General features: G+C 42.8%; 1 protein-coding gene across 1 annotated transcript in view; it reads right to left on the bottom strand.

Annotated features, from left to right (window-relative positions):
- Positions 1-284: 284 nt before the first annotated feature.
- LOC102298289 (ankyrin repeat and BTB/POZ domain-containing protein 2) overlaps positions 285-12697 on the bottom strand; it is a 23963-nt gene continuing 11550 nt past the window's right edge. Inside the window, exons 2-17 of the mRNA XM_005944093.2 lie at positions 12280-12408; positions 11090-11297; positions 10827-10979; positions 10323-10488; positions 9253-9342; positions 9073-9174; positions 8849-8945; positions 8391-8517; positions 8054-8307; positions 6456-6634; positions 5596-5701; positions 5408-5510; positions 3848-3920; positions 3695-3763; positions 2905-3018; positions 285-2315 (exon numbers count right to left, since the gene is read on the bottom strand). Of these exons, the coding sequence (XP_005944155.1) occupies positions 2070-2315; positions 2905-3018; positions 3695-3763; positions 3848-3920; positions 5408-5510; positions 5596-5701; positions 6456-6634; positions 8054-8307; positions 8391-8517; positions 8849-8945; positions 9073-9174; positions 9253-9342; positions 10323-10488; positions 10827-10979; positions 11090-11297; positions 12280-12408 (2216 nt within the window). The 3' untranslated portion in view covers positions 285-2069. The remainder of the gene's footprint in view (positions 2316-2904; positions 3019-3694; positions 3764-3847; positions 3921-5407; positions 5511-5595; positions 5702-6455; positions 6635-8053; positions 8308-8390; positions 8518-8848; positions 8946-9072; positions 9175-9252; positions 9343-10322; positions 10489-10826; positions 10980-11089; positions 11298-12279; positions 12409-12697) is intronic.

Genomic DNA, 12697 nt, shown 5'->3' with positions numbered 1-12697 from the left:
AAGAAGGATTTTGTTTTACTTTCCAATTATGTGCCACAATACATATATTTGCTTAGTTAATTATTTATCCCCAAATATTAGGATCGGTTGAACACTTGACAATATAAACACCCCTTCCTTGCATTTTCCTTATTCATTCTCACACATACCTTCATTTGTAGAACTCACAGGTGACAATGATGACTGCTGCTCAGTCCACCTTTCCCTGACATTGCTCTCTGCTTCTGGTTGTATTTTAGCCTTCTAAGAAAGAAATTCTCAATATTTTGAGATCTTTTAAAAAGGCCACAGAGAAGCTGGTAATCTCAGGATTAATCGTGCACACTTGGCACAATTCAATTCCACATTACAAAGTTCAATATCAAACATGACTGGGAAGTGGTCCGAGATCCGAGCGTCGCTTATATCCGTAATGTGCATGTCCAGACCATATGACAATACCAGATCAAGTGTGTGGCCTTGGAGTACATGGCAGGAGGCAATTGCCGTACTCAAAATTTGTTTTTAAAGACCGAGGCTAGCCCTCCACCTCTACCCGAGGTCCTAGGACAGCTCAGAAAGGCACAGTTTGGGGGAAGAAGTTCCAAAAAGGAAAAGGACTCACCGGGGCGTACCCAAGTCTCCGTCAGGAACAAGAAATCTCACCTTGATGAGAGAAAAAAGTCATTTAGGATTAAGGACTTGTTCTTTAATAAGCTGGTGTTGAGCAGTGCCATCCGGATCGTAGTCACATTATCACTTCTAGGAGTGCGCCTCAACCGGCGAAGATTGCTGTGCTTCACGCCACCTCTGGAGGTCTGCATCCAACACCAAGCAGGTAGACCGAGTGGGCATGCTGGCTGACATGGCGAATCAGCCTAAAGGTAGACCAGTCCTGGAAGGATGGGGAGGAACATAAAATATCCAAGATAACATAGTGGTTAATCATTTCGTGTGACTTTAGGTAGGCCTTGATGCGTTCACGGATACCGCTCCGTTTACCCTGTCTCCTAAGTTGTTTTTTCTGTAGGGGGGCAAAAGACAGGTGGCGTGGGAAGAATATCCGTCGAAAGCGGGGGGAAAGTCCCTGGTTCCCAGTGTACGTCTGGTGTTTGATGGTTCAATGGTCGAAGATTCAAAAGAGTTTGACGATCATAGGCAATTAGTGCAAAAACAGCCGGGAAGCATACATAAAGCAAAACGGCAAGCAGTACTCAGAGCTTGGGGAGACTAAGACGGCCTGGCGTACACACTGGCGCCATCTTGGATTCCATCTTGGATTAGCTACACTAATAAGATGTTCTGTAAATGTAGCCATAAATGAAGCTCGCAGTCACTCAGGCTCATTGGTGGTATTCTTTACAGGCAGTCTTTTTCTCCCACTTTCAACAAATGAATCTGTTTTGAAAGCCTATTGATGTAGCACCTTTCACCTTATCAATGGTAACACCTTAATATTCCCAGACAGTCTGTCCTGTTAACAATATATGGACCAAACAATTAACCAGTCAATTCTGAGACAGCAGTGCTATCATCTATGATGGTTTCAAACTGAGTTTCCTTATATTTCCCCAGACCATAAATCTTTATTTAAATGTCATCAAACCATTTAGCCGTTTCATGGACAGTAAGTCAGAGTAGAAAATGTTTTCCTAAGGTTGCATTTTAAATGAGTACTGATATTTCTCATTATTCTTTTTTGGTGTTGGCGTGCTTCCCAAATATGGGCTAAAATAATGTAAAGTAATGCTAACACGTTAAATCACCAGCTTTAACAGGTGGTCTGAGATAATGTCTTTATTAAACACACATCCTCCGAGTGAAAACTCAGAAAATTAAATGAAGAAATGATCGTTTACTCATCACAGCTAACTAGAGCCAAACGTGACATTGATCCTTTTTTCTGACCAACATCAGAGTCAAATCCAGAGTAACAGGAAAACCTTCAACCAGTTAAGAGCTGTTAATTAAGATCATCGATACTGGGATTCTTCTACACTAAAATGTGTCTCTACACTATATACAGTATGGCTTCTATTCCCAGGTACACATACGAGTGTGGTCGAACACAGTCAACATTTCCACCATTTCTACTCTCGACATGCAGAGTGGAGGATATAAAGTCTCTGGATAAGTACATTCTCCAGGTCCCTTAGGAGGACCAGTAGATCCTGATCTTGGACGAGTCCAGACCGGGTGCCCAGGCCTGGGTATAGCAGCTCTTGACTGAGACCTCCTAGCAGCAGGCTGTGGAAGTCCTCCCTGTCCAGGAGCTGATCCATGTTCTGCAGGAAGAATCCTTCACAAAACCTGCAGAGTTCAGCTCCTCCATGGTGCTGCAAGTGCAGAAGCTGAGTCAGTGTCTCTGCGATAATCCATTTTATATATGATGTTGATATAAGAAATTTTTCATTGGCGATTTTTTTCGCAGCAACATTTATGCAAACAGTTGTTCCTTCTATTATGATCTTGAAATTCGAGTCACCATTAAAAAATACAATAATTTTTACACCTAAAAGAAAATAAGGCTCGAGTTTTTAGTTTCACAGCCTGAAGCATGAAGGTCTAAATAGAACATGGTCCAATCAATCAAATGTAATATGAGAAATCACAAATTCTGCCTATTCTTTATTTTATCTGTACTCTAAAGTAACAAAGTGAGAGAAACAGTTTGTGGTGGAGTTTATACGAGTCCTATCATCAGGTTCTGTAACTGCCCATCAAAAGGCAACAATCCAAAACTTTACCTGAGTTATGTTTGATCAGTCTCCCCTTCAATTTCATCTTTTTTGGGATATTTAGATTTGCCGTGGCTACTACTACTGCTACTTTTCATGGCAGTGCTTTCATATGCAGTCTATGGTTTGAATAAAAGCTGTGTCCCAGATATCTAACTGTCTTACATGTCAGCTTGTGTGTTTTTACCTTAGCAGCCTTGTATATGCTGACAGTATTGTCCAGAGTAAGGCTTTGCGACAGTGACATTTCACAGCGTCTTTGCAGACCTCGGAGCTGGTAGAAAGTGGCCACTGGCAACAGCTATGAGACAGATACCAAAGAGTAAACCATCAGTGTACTTTACACTATTTACAAAGCTGGATATGCACACACGAGTGGTGAATACACATTAAAATCATTTGTGGATGTGTACTTCTGCCATAGTAATAACCTGATGGTAAAAATGGTAAATGGCCTGTATTTGTATAGCGCTTAACTAGTCCCTAAGGACCCCAAAGCACTTTACACATCCAGTCATCCACCCATACATTGGTGATGGCAGCTACAGCCACCCTGGGGCGCACTGACACCACCGGGCCCTCTGACCACCACCAGAAGGCAACAGGTGAAGTGTCTTGCCCAAGGACACAACGACTGAGACTGTCGGAGCCAGGGCTCGAACCGGCAACCTTCCGATTACAAGGCGAACTCCCAACTCTTGAGCCACGATCGCTGCTCCTGTCCAAAAAAGCACGTTCCCAAAAAGAAATGTTTGACTGATTTGCCAGCAGAAACAACAGAAAATAACAGATGCCGTCTAAAATATTTGCCCCGGTGACAGAAGTAAGTCATAAATAGTTTAAACCTACCTCACAGTCAGTGGCTTAAAGAGATTCATCTAATGAAACACAAACCAGTACAATCCACAACAAGCTGGAAATCCTAAAAAAGGCCCAGACTGGAGCAGGCATTGACTCACAGTCTGTGGGACGTTTACCTTCAAGGCTTCAGAGGGAGACACAGACAGCCCCTCAGTTCCTCCACAGTACAGAGACTTCATCATCATCTGCAGGGAAACAAACAGCCTTCATCCACCTAAACGTCTCAGTCACATCTGCACCGAAGCACAAGGAGTAAGCTAGTTCCTCACCTGGAAGGTGCCGTAGGTCATGTGATTGATGTGGACGATGTTATCGGGGGAATCTGCGAGCAGCTGGCGAAACCTGCCAGGACAGAACGCACATCAGGACACATTTCATTCTTTAAATAGGCGGTGACATTCGAGGCCACTTGTTCACATAAACTTTCTACTGAAAGAATTAATGATCAATAATCACATTAAAATGGATACTTTCTCTCATTGGTTATCATAGCACACGGAAGCTCACTGAGGAATGCCTCCTATTAGTGGATGAAAGGTTCATTTCTAGGTGCTCAGCGCCATTTGTTAAAATGAACATTTAAAGTTTGGTTCTAAATCATGATGTGTCCGGGTGTGGTTGGTGGCTCGGCTGCAGGGGAGGAGTGGAGCAGCAGGTTCAGGGTGTGCTGTGTAGGTCTTCCCTATTTCAGTAGCAGCCGGGGCCGGAGAGAGAGGAGCTGCTGGAGCAGCGTGCGCCGGAAAGTGCCACGAATAATAAAAACGGATTGTATCAAAATAAAAGAAAAAGGCAAAAACACACCCACGGAGCCGTGTCGGGTCACTCAGTGAAGTTACACGTGCTATTTAAAAAATAATAATATTGGATCCATTTCACAATGTTGATATTTTGAAATTGATCTCACATATTGTGAGAAGAAACAGTTAAGGTATAATTATTTTGTATTACTCAAAGGTTTCATGAAAATACAGTTTGGTGCAGGTTAAACTGCTTAGCGAGCAGTACTGTGGTGAAGCTTACGGCAGTGCAGTGTCAGAATCAAGGGCGGCAAGCAGCAACCACAAACAGGTCAGCTGATCACAGCCTGTATGCAAAGAAAAAAAACTGCTGAGGCGTATTTGTCTTATTTCTAAATTATTTTCTTCCCTCACACTGGTCCAACCTGCCAAATCCCACTTTACTGGATCTGAACACGCCTACTCCAATACATACGTACATCAGAATATTTAGTGTAGTGGACAGGTTCCTCTGTTATGAATTATACAAAGCTGCTTCACATCTTAGGTTAATTTCACACTGTCAGCATTTTATAGTGTGCTTAAGTGTTTTTGAGTCAGCAGCATGTTTGGAGAGTCTGTTGGGGGATTTCACTTATCATAACTCTTCTAGACGAGCTTTGCTTAAATAAGAGCTCAAAATAACTTTACACTAGAGCCATGTGCAGTCCCTCATGTCCTTCTCTGTCTGAATTAGAGCTGTAGAGTTAATCATATTAATAATATCTGCTCTCAGTGACATCATACAGATCCAAGAGTAGAAAAACTGTGAAATGCAGCGTTTAGAGGAGTCAAAAGCTTGAGCTGTTAGCTCACCCAGACTTCTTATTTACACATATACCCTGACCTCATTATTGGAAATTTAACTACTTACAATTTACATGTTATGCAATTTCTCCAAGCATTGTGTGCACGAGCCTGTATTCTTGCATTGTAAAGTCTTTTTGCTACATGCCCTTACACATTAATTTTGTTTGCATTGACTAGAACATGTCTGCAGCCTCTTATAGGTTAATAATAACAGGCATGTCAGTCAGAGAAGAGAGATGATACCTGTCTGACGCAGACATCAGCAGCACTCGGTGTGCAAAGAATGGGCGCCCGTCCACCATGAATGTCACATCTGACATCTCTTTGTTGTTCAGAAAATGAATATCTGAGCAGAGACAACCATGTAATCCTTCATAAGTTGGTCAAATGTAACATGTTAAACATTGACACTGGCAGGAGGGGAGTGTTACCCAGCTGTGTGGACAGAGTGACGTCCAAAGGTGGGACCGGAGGAACGGGAGACGAGCCGTAGCAGAGAGAAAAGACAGTCGCCAGACGCTTTGTTACCACGTAGTCCTGCATAGAATAAAACAGAACAGGAGATCATCGTAGCACTGACCTCTGCACATTCAGCAGCACACATCCACACACACAGTCCTTTATATATGCTGTATTATATAAGAAGACTGATGATCCAAACTCTGACTCCTCCAGTGGTGAAGCATCTGCGGGAAATTTTCCCCGAAGCATCCATCAGCATGTGAGTATGACACTGATGGATGTGTGAACGTGGTTCACACTAATGCCACTGCTGAGTGCTGTGATGAACTTTACTGAGAAATTACCAAAGAACAAACAAGTATGTAAATAAATGAGAAAATATTTTTATAATATGGTGTCATAGTTTGAACAGGTTTGAATTTCAGAATAGTCCCCAGTGCAGGTATAAATGTCCCCAAATGGTTGGCTCTTTGTACCTTTTCAAAAGTGTGGGAGTGGTCGGGAACCACGCTTCGTCACGTTCTGCAGCAGTATCATTGTGACACACAGTTTGTCTTTCATGCATGGGAGCAAAAAACCAACTGAACTTCCGCCACCTTGTAGAGCTAGTAGATGTTTGTTGTACTGGGCACAGAGTGTGACACCACTCTCTAAAATCTGTTTAACAATAAAAATGTACCATCGCTATTTTTCAAGACAGGTCAGGAATCATCATTTCTGTTTCTTTTGTTTAGCTGCTCTGCCTCAAACCCTTCATCCGCATTTCCATGAAATTATGGAAAGACAGGAAAATCCACATAATCAGAGATGCAGAGGTGCTGAGTTGTACCTTGGTGGTCTCCAACATGCTGAACATGAGCGGGATGCCCGTGGAGAGAAGCCCGGGGCTGTAGTCCTCCGTCCTGATAGAGGTGAACTCTGTGAGGAGGGAAATGATGACATCGTCCCTACACAGCTGTTGGGCTCTGAGCAGAGACTCTAACCAGATGTGCAGCCTCCAGGGGACACCTGGAGAGATCAGCGAGGGGGAACCAGGGAACGTGTTTGAGGTCTTTGTGCAGTTGGAGCCAGAAGCAACAAGCTGTTAAACTACTCTGTTTTTCCCCGCCGCTCTCTGGATCGCTGCTCATCAAAGCCAAAGGAAATAGGAAGCTGCAGGCAGGTGATTGCAAATGTTCCTTTTATAAAGACGCTTTCAATGCAATATATGGAAAACCACCAAGTTTCCTGACATCATACAAAGTTTGGATTTTGAATGCTTTTGTTAGTTCATTCAGTTTATTTCACTTTCATTTGTTGAAGCACACAAATACAAAGAGAACGTGCACACCTCATGGACAACAAAAAAAGGGTTCAAATTTATATTGAAATTTGTGCTGTCAGCGTTAAACGCGTTAACGAGCTAACCGTGCTAACGTGTTTAACGCTGACAGCACTAGCTGTCACATCCTCAACTTCTTTTACGTCTCTCAGCGCAATCTTAGCATATTCCTGCAAATGGTCCGTCGGGTTATTGTCTCCCCAGAAACACTTCCCTTGTGTTTTTTCCCATTTCCGTTGTGTTTTATGTGCTTTTCCAGCGTTTTTCTTATTGCTGGTGTGTTCTTAAGTTGCAGTCCGTTTGGCCTCTCAGGGCCACCGTATTTGACTCTACTAGCTGAGTTCTCGGAACCAGAGAGCTGCTTCATGTAAGCAGAAAGAATGTATTTTTGGACTGGTCTCACGTTTGAGTCTCAGCAGCTAATCGCTTACAGTCCATCACATCCCACCTGACCATAAAAGAAAAGGTTATGAATTGAAACTGGTTACTTGGAGCGTTATTAAACCGATAAGTATTTAAAAATACTAGATAACAGTTTTAAACGCTCGCTGTTGAAACATGTTTTCTTTGTTTTCCAGATTGTTCTATATGTCGACACACCCTCCTGTCAGATTATAATAACTCTATCAAGCAGTGAACACTTGAGGTAGATTTTCATGTCCCAGCAATGAGCTTCATAAATACACCTCTGTGCCTGCTTCTTGGTACTGTGCTAGGGCTGCACAATAGGCTAATAGTTTCAATGTGTTCACTTCACTGGACGTGTGTTTTTTTAATGAACTAATTTTTCAATCAATTTGATTTCATTCGAGCCAATTAAAGTAATAAATAAGGTGTAACTGGGCTCATTATGAAGCTCATGATGAATCTCTGTCTGATATTCATGGATATTTTCATCCTGAGCTTTGTAAAGGACTGTAAATCGCACATTTTGCTCTCCTCTGATTTCTTCAGCATGAAATTTTGTTTTTATCTGTCACAAGTTTAAAATTAATTACGCACATTTCCAAATTATACCAGGAGCCTGCAGTGCATATGTATTTACTTCTTAATTAAAAGTCGATTACCCCAGTTCAGAGTTCCTCAGTTTGACATCACGTGCTTACCCATGTCTCTGAGCTCCATGGTGACGTCCAGGTAGCCGTGCTCCGCGCTGTAGTAGGCTGCCTGCTGCAGGGCCTTCATCCTGTTCTTACACAAACTCGGAATAATGCTTGGGGAGTCAGGAGCTAGAGGCTGTGTTGAAAATTTTAGTTCCTCTTCCTCCTCATCCTCCACTCCTTCAGCCAGGATCTCTTCCAGAGAGAGGATGTCCTCCTTCCTGTGCTGTGGCTGCTGCAGAAGCCTCCTGAGGATGTTTCTGCAGGTGGAAATGTGTTGCTATATATGTGTGAAAGAGCAAGGTAAAACAGGAACTGGAAAATGTGGAACTTTAAGTCTCACCTGTGCCCATGTGCTGCTGCATAGCTAAAGCAGTTCATGTCTTCATACAGCGGTGAATTCCCATGATGCACTTTGATCAGAGGGTCTGCTCCGTGAGCGAGCAGCAGGCTAACCATGTCGTAGTAACCTGAGAAGATCGGATGTTCTATTGGTGGATCCATTCGAAACATGTGACATGTGACATGTGTGACTCGTGGTCACATGGCCCCTCATAGAGCCTAAACTGGCAGCGCTGTCAGTATACAAGTCATTATTCTGCTAAAACATCTATTCATACAAATAGTTTTCACCAAACAGTCAACCACACGATGTTATATTGTAACCAGTTTTTATTTACACCATTGTAATTTATTCTTATTAACAATGTGTTTCTGATCAAAAAGGTCCACTTTGGTAAAGCTACAGTTTTGTCAGTTAACTTCAGATTACATACGCTAAAATGTTCAGCAGAATGATACCTGCTGCAGCAGCTAGCTGTAGTGGTGTCTCAGCTGAGCTCTCCTGACTGTCCAGCAAGGCTCCACCCTCCACGTCTGCACCGGCCTCCAAAAGCAGCTGCCAGCATGAGAAACACGATACTGTGAGAGACTCATTCAGTCAGACCACTGCAGCAATTAAAATGCTAATTTCAGTAGTCCAGTGAAATGTTTTTCTGCTGATGGAGTCTGTTTGAAGGACTCACCTGAGCCACGGACAGGTGACTGTGAAGCACAGCAAATGTTAAGGCCACCCAGTGCCGACTGCCTGGGTAAACAGACGGATGTCTGGCAGAGCTGCCAGGGACCTGAACATAAAGCACACACATACTTCACAACCTGTTGTTATGCAATGAGGTTTTACCTACACCACCATCACTCTTTACCTGCATGTCCAGGTGAGCTCCGGCTTCAATGAGCATCTGCACTAGTGCCTCATCTCCTGCTGCTGAGGCGTACATTAGAGGGCTCATTCCCTGCAAGAACACATAGTAGGTTTTGTTTCTTTTTATTTATGTACATAATTTAGATACAAAGTAATACAATGGAAAACACATCAGGAGACATCCACCAGAGCAACTATGTACACATGATATGTAAGATGTATTTAAGATTTTTAAAATGTTAATGATTTTGCATCGTGAAAATAGATACAGTTGTATCTCATTATTTGTGCACAAAAGAAGAATCTACATTTTTACATTTGTAGATCGTAAATCTGTCTGAAAGACAAAACAAACGGACTAATGCATCGTTTGGCTCGTAGAGTCAGCTAAAATGAGCAGATCACATATAAAAACACATAATCATTTTAATTTTGCAATAATGAGCACTGGACAATACATGTCATTACAGTAGATGTCTTTCTCAAAGGGCTGGAACTAACTTTAAGGAAGTGATACCGCCACTGTTATCTTCTTCCATCCATGTGCCGAGACAATGCAGAGCAGCTACCTAAACTCTGCTTCGACAGAGGTCCATGATCCTGTTATTACGGTTACTGTTATCTAGCATATGATAATGTGACTACTCTGAAGAAGAAGCCAACAAATCAGACACACTTCAAACTCTATAAATCTTTTAAAAAGAGATCTGAGAGCTGAGACATCATCGTGTCAGTGCAGTCAGACTGACAAAGAGTCACAGCTTTGTTGAACCAATTATTCCTTTAACCTTAACTAGCAATGACTTGATGAATTTCTTCGCAAATAAAATTGTAACCATTAGAAAACAAATTATTCATAGCTGTCCCACAGCTGCTGATATTAGACTCTGTCTCTTATGAATCTATCTGTATACTGACAAAGGTATCACATTTATCCAGCAGAGCTCTTCTGACCTTACTCTGATTGGAGTCTTCTCAGTAAATTTTTAAGCAGTTTTCTGAATTACATTTTAAACGTATAAACCATCAACCTAGTATCTGTTCCAGTCACTGACACACAGCTGCACTCACCTGATCGTCTATAGTGTTGACACCTTCAGCTCCTAGAAGCCGGGCAGCGTGGTGGAGCAGGTCTGCTCGGCCACACGAGAGCATCCTGAATCCTAAATCCAACTGGAATTTATCCGAAGCAGCTTCTGCATCCAGACATTTAAACAACTGGAAACAGCACTCTGGCCTGCAGAGTAACACAGTAAAAAACGGGTCATATCAATTTAACTCCTATCTGCACGGCATTTTTAGAGAACATCCACCTATTAGAGGACTAGATGCTGCTCATACTGATATCCATACAGCTTGTTTTGATATTCAGGGTTCCTGATTGGAGGCTTGATTTCATTTTCTTTTTTGTGGTCACTAGGCAGTCTTTCTGTACCTGGAGGATCTAAGGCATCCTTTCAATACAGTCTAGTTGAGAAGGTTGAATAATGCACCAATAACCAGACAGGTTGGTAATCAGTCAACTCCTGCTTTGACAGTATACACGATCAGTGGTTTTATTCTTTGGTGTCCTACCTCAGCTGCCTGGGCTCACAGTCTAGTCCTGGCAAAAGCTGTCTGGCCGCCTGTCTGACATCATCACTATCAACCAATAGGCTACGGCGATGTTCAGCGTGCACCACGGCAACACGGATCCACTCCATGAGAGGAGGGAGGAGCAAGAATGGCCTGAAAAAAGTTTAACATAAGACAGTATAGAGGTGGCCACACACACACACACACACACACACACACACACACACACACACACACACACACACACACACACACACACACACCTCTCTCTGCTCAGTGTCATGGTTGGAGGGTCAAGGTTGGGATTCTCCAGTGATTCCATCTGTGGGCTAGACAGGAAGTAGTAGAGTGTGCGGAGGGCATCTGGAGCCCAGGATACTGGCATTTGATTGGCTGAAGAAGAGTGGCTGATGGAGGGACTCGAGCTTCTTAGACGCTGCATGTGGTGCATTGCTCGACACACCAGATCACCTGCAAAAAGACGGGAACGATCATTTCCCACCACCACAGGCTGTCATATTTCAGAAATTTCAGAAAGTTTATAAACTTAATATATTTGTATTTATGTCTGTTTTATGGACAAAGAAATAATGTAAAAAAAAAGAAGAAAAACAACAGCAATAATGAGGCTGAGATTATTTGCCATAAAGCTCATACAGTTACAATTTAATTTGCATTATTTTTCCCTCTGATCTGCCATTTACCTGCTGATCCAGTGTTTTTGAGTTATGAACCTTCCAGTTTTGTTGACATAGTGGATCACAGTGGGTCTGTAATAGTCAGAGTTCTGGAGTAACAGAGTACATGTACCAGCATAATGTATTTAAAAACACAAAATATGAGTAACTGTATTCTGTTACAGTTACCACTTAAATAAGTGATAATTAGAATACAGTTACGTTGTTAAATGCATTACATGGCGGTCATTTCCTGTTTCATATGTTAGCCCATCCCCTCTCTAATTATGGTAATTCCACGCATTGCAGGAAGCCCAAACAAAACACGCAATAAGAGGCTCTAATGTAAGCGTCCTGTTAATGTTGGTGGCGTCAGTTACACAATGGACCCGGCGCCAGCACAACAGAGCCAGCAGTGCACAGGCAGGAATGCATTTCTTACTGACCGTGCAGCCAAGCTGCTCTCAGCGTCAAAAGACTCCAACCTAAAGAAACATCTGGAAATAAGTTCTTTTTAAAAGCTAACGTTAGCCTACTGCAGCTAGCTTGTTTTAGTTGTGGTAGCTACCTGGGTTATGTGCCAGATAATGAGGTGCGGTGGCCTGCAGGGTCTGAAAGTGCTCTTGTTATTTGGACACAAGCCACAGATTATGGAACCAAGTGGCAGCTGGCAGCGAGAAACGCTGTGTCCCAGGAGTCCGACGTCGGTCACAGTTTAAATAAACACACACAAAACACAGGAGCCTACTGTGCTGACTGACACAACACACACATACTCAGCTCTCCAATGCTGCCAACGCAGGTGGCAAGGAGCGCCTGCTCCAACATCCGCAGCTCCAGCTGGATGTAGGCATCTTCCCTGCTCTCTGTGTATGGGCTGATGTGGGCTGGGAGTGACAGCTCACCTACAAACACAAAGAACATTTATGAAGCTGTAAGTTTTTAGCCAAGTTTCCTGCATAAAGATGGGAGTTGGTTTGTTGCATCACTTTGGCCTATGTACGTGGTTGGAGAAGGTTCTGTCTTCAGAAACTCTTTGCCAGTTTTAAACTCATCACTGCAACGTAGCATTACAAAAGTATCTCACAAACACACAGAACATCATGTATACAACAGTTCTGAATGCACTGCAGCACAAAAGCTCTCTCATGTTATTGACATGATGCACCACCACTTCAGGCCATCTGCTAGTAC

The sequence above is a fragment of the Haplochromis burtoni genome, unplaced genomic scaffold (assembly GCF_018398535.1).
Source record: "Haplochromis burtoni strain Fernald_Lab_line unplaced genomic scaffold, NCSU_Asbu1 Contig_381, whole genome shotgun sequence".
Taxonomy (NCBI): Eukaryota; Metazoa; Chordata; class Actinopteri; order Cichliformes; family Cichlidae; genus Haplochromis; species Haplochromis burtoni.
The sequence above is the reverse complement of the archived record's forward strand: the minus strand, read 5'-3'. Positions and strand labels throughout refer to the sequence as shown.